Source organism: Astatotilapia calliptera, chromosome 14 (genome assembly GCF_900246225.1).
Source record: "Astatotilapia calliptera chromosome 14, fAstCal1.2, whole genome shotgun sequence".
In the NCBI taxonomy this organism is placed as follows: domain Eukaryota; kingdom Metazoa; phylum Chordata; class Actinopteri; order Cichliformes; family Cichlidae; genus Astatotilapia; species Astatotilapia calliptera.
Window position 1 is genome coordinate 9,517,442 of NC_039315.1, and position 3,562 is coordinate 9,521,003.

General features: G+C 42.1%; 1 protein-coding gene across 1 annotated transcript; it reads right to left on the bottom strand.

Moving 5' to 3' along the window:
* Nucleotides 1-269: 269 nt before the first annotated feature.
* On the bottom strand, nucleotides 270-1,208 carry LOC113036551 (olfactory receptor 502-like). The gene has a single exon (XM_026192968.1). It carries the CDS (start codon nucleotides 1,206-1,208, stop codon nucleotides 270-272), a length of 939 nt encoding a protein of 312 aa, XP_026048753.1.
* Nucleotides 1,209-3,562: the final 2,354 nt, after the last annotated feature.

Consider the following 3,562-nt stretch of genomic DNA (forward strand, 5'->3'; position numbering starts at 1 on the left):
GCCTGTTCACTACTTGAATCGTAAGCTCTTTGAGCTGTCAGTGCATTTAATCCAAAACTCAAATGTGCCACAGTGAATTGGAACATTTTGTGTTTCAAAATTTTTTTGTGGAAGAAAATCATCTTCAATCTACTTTTTAAATATGACTGTAAGTGTAACAGGACTCAAAAGTTCACAAATCTGACCAGGACAAAGTTTAAAAAATGCATATGAATATTCCAACATTTCTGCCCATTTTAAAAGTTAGTGTACTCACAGTTCACAAGACTCTAACGAGCTCTGTTAGCCTTTCTAAGTATCTTAAAAATCTTATTTTTAATTTCCTTTGTCCTAAGACAATACACAAAAGGATTTACAAGAGATGGACCGAGGATGGTGCCAATTGATAAACCTTGGCGTTCTTCAAGAGTTAATACCACACCAAACCTGGTCAAAATAGCAAAGATAAAAATGGGACAGTATAAACATATTACACAAATCAGGTGACTCACAAGAGTGCTTCCCATTTTCATTCTGTCATTATTTGATGATAATTTCACAAAAAACAAGATCCCACAGTATGAAAGACAAATGAAAACGAATGTGAAAAATAACAGAAAAAATAACCTACTGGCACCTTGATTGAAATATTTCTCTGGGTCAACACAAGTGGTTCGTAATACAGACGCAGCGTCACAGAAAGCGTACCTAAGCCTTAAGGTGCAGTGAGGGAGAGGGACAACTGTTGCAGGTAAAGAAGCCGAAAAACTAGAGGCAACAATCCACAGAATGTATGTAAGTACCATTATACGTGTATTTGTTAAATAACTATGGTACTGAAGAGGATAAATTATAGCTATTAATCGATCAAATGCCATAATTGTTAAAGAAAACATCTCCATTGTTGATCCCAGCTGGAAAACACACATTTGAATTAAACACTCCACATATGATATGGTATTAACACCAGCAAGTAGAACCGCGATCATTGTTGGAGTGGCACTAGAGGTATACAGTATGTCAACAACGGCAAGATTGCAAATCAGAAGATACATTGGTTTATGTAACTGCTTGTCAGAAACAATGAAGATGATATTGACCAAACTGCCAGTAACAGCTAGTAAATAAGTTATCAGCATAACCACACCAACTGCTACAGGCCTTTTGACTGTGTCAAACCCACCTATAATAAAATGTGTTAGTTTGGTTGAAGCATTCTGTAAAGACATATTAAAAAATATTAAATTACATTAAGTTTCAAATTGGAGTTGATAAAGTAAAAAGACAAAAATAAAAAACACCTCTCAAAGCAAAAGGTGGTTAAAGATATTGCAAATCTTTAGCAGCAGTAGACAGTGATTAAGAACAAAAAAATAATAGCCCAGCTAAACAGACAGTTTGGCTTTGATGACAAAGCATCTGTGCTTTCGCATTTTAAGCCTCACAAGAACCGTACATTCTCACTCTGCACTTCTGTCATCCAGTGACACTGCATTGTGGCATAGACAATTTTCTATTTACATATCCGCAGAGATTGCAGAACCATGCTCCCATCCACAGAAAAGTAGGATGAGGACGGCTGGATACTTTAATTTACTTTTACTTTGGCTCTTTAGAGTTGCTATAACACAGAAGCTATCACCACAAGGAAATTGCACCTTTGAAAATATTAACTTAACTAATGGCAATTATTAAAACTGACAGTAGATCCATCACGGATGAAGCAACGACAAAATAACAAATAGTTTTGTACTTGATTAAGATTAACTACATTCTATGTAGTATTTTAATAGTTCGTTTAAAGAAAATTTCACATATACAAAGGCGCCGGTTTAGCTCACTGGGATAAGCTGGCTGAGAGAAGCCGCCCGGGTTCGAATCAAAGCTTTGGCCCTTTTCAAATTCAGAGATTCTGATTTTTATACTGATTGATCTCTCTACTAGATTCTGAGATAAATCAGAATCTCTGATTCTGATTCCGGTTTATCTCCACCTCTGGTTTCCTGGTCAACCCCCTAAAGTGAACTGAAACAAAACCACAAAAAACAACGAATCCGAAGCACTCAGTCCAAACACAATTGCATAAGAGTCCGAGACCCTGTTTCAGGAGGGCGACCATGATCTGGGCAGAAAAGGAGTTCATGGCGAAGTAGTTCAGGTGGCCGACCTGGAGGCCGATGGCACAAGAGTCCAAAGTCAGGCGGATCAGGGGGTCGCCCTGGAGGTCGAGGGCACAACAGTCCATAGGTCAATGGTTCAGGGGGCCGGCCACGAGGTAGGCAACTCAACAGGCCGCGCCATCTCCTATTAGGAGGCCGGCCGTGCAGAAGGCAGCGGCGGTGCAGTTCAGGAGGCCGTCCAGGACGGCAATGATGCCCAGCTGACAGCCCAGAAAGTGGCCGGTGACGGGACAGTCATGAGTGTGGCTTGGCGGGCCCCGACGAGGCAGGAGGCCAGATGGGCTGCTCGGGCCCTTGTTATGGTTCGTTCGATTTAGGGAAGAGAAGAAAGCAAGCCCAGGCCGAAGTAGGTGTCAAAAAATAGTGATCTTTATTACACACTTTGCGCAGTCAGTGTGGGAAAGACAATTTGCAATACAATCCTTCGTCAACTGGACCGTCCCGTCTCCTTATATTGCCATTATGACATCACAGTTGGATCTTTACTGGAAATGATCACAAATGATAACAATTCCCCGCCTATCAAAGAGTTTTCCCTTATATAGACATCAACTGCTACTCTTAAGAGAAAAACAAGTGTGTATTACATTGTGCATTTTGTGAAAGTGTATCTATCAGAGAAACTGTCCTCAGACGACCCTCCTATTATTACTAAGTGTGTAGGTGAACGTGCGTGTGTTACATAAGTGCGTGCATGTGGTTACAGGCCGGCGTACGTGCAGAACTAAACGCAGACGGGCCTGGGCCCAACAGGACTGGTGGGTCTGAGCGGTGTGACTGCACTAAAGTGCAACAACTTAAGCAGATAACAAGAATGATACAGAACCTCAATAAACAGTCAGTGTGCATTAATATTTGCTCAGAGTAACACAGATGTAATTAAAAGATTATTCTGTCAACAGATTCAACAATGGTAAATGATTAATCAATGATAACTGATTATGAGAATACAAAATAAAATATCTCCTGATCACACCCTCCAGCAGATGAGGCGTGGGACTGGACTGGCTCCTCAGGCTCTCCAGCAGACAATGCGTGGGACTAGACGGGCTCCTCGGGCCCTCCAGCAGGCGAGGCGAAGGGCTGGACGGGCTCCTCAGGCCCTCCAGCTAACGTGGCAGGAGGCTGGACGGGCTCCTCGGGCCCTCCAGCGGAAACATAAGAAGGTGCAGGCGCCTGCAAGGCAGCAAGCACTCCCCCATGGGTTCTTAGTATGGGTGTGGAGCTTAGCTTCGCCCTGGCTGACCTCACCCTGGGCACCGCAAGCAAGCAAGCAAGCAATTTATTTATATAGCGCTTTCAGATCAGCCACCAGCTGAACACAAAGTGCTGTACACTTGACATGCCAAACATGATACACTGAGCATGTTAAAAAAATGAGAAAAATAGTAATAATAATATAA

Bases quoted from the DNA above. Each gene is read 5' to 3' on its own strand.
- LOC113036551 (XM_026192968.1), bottom strand. From the start codon at position 1,208: ATGTCTTTACAGAATGCTTCAACCAAACTAACACATTTTATTATAGGT.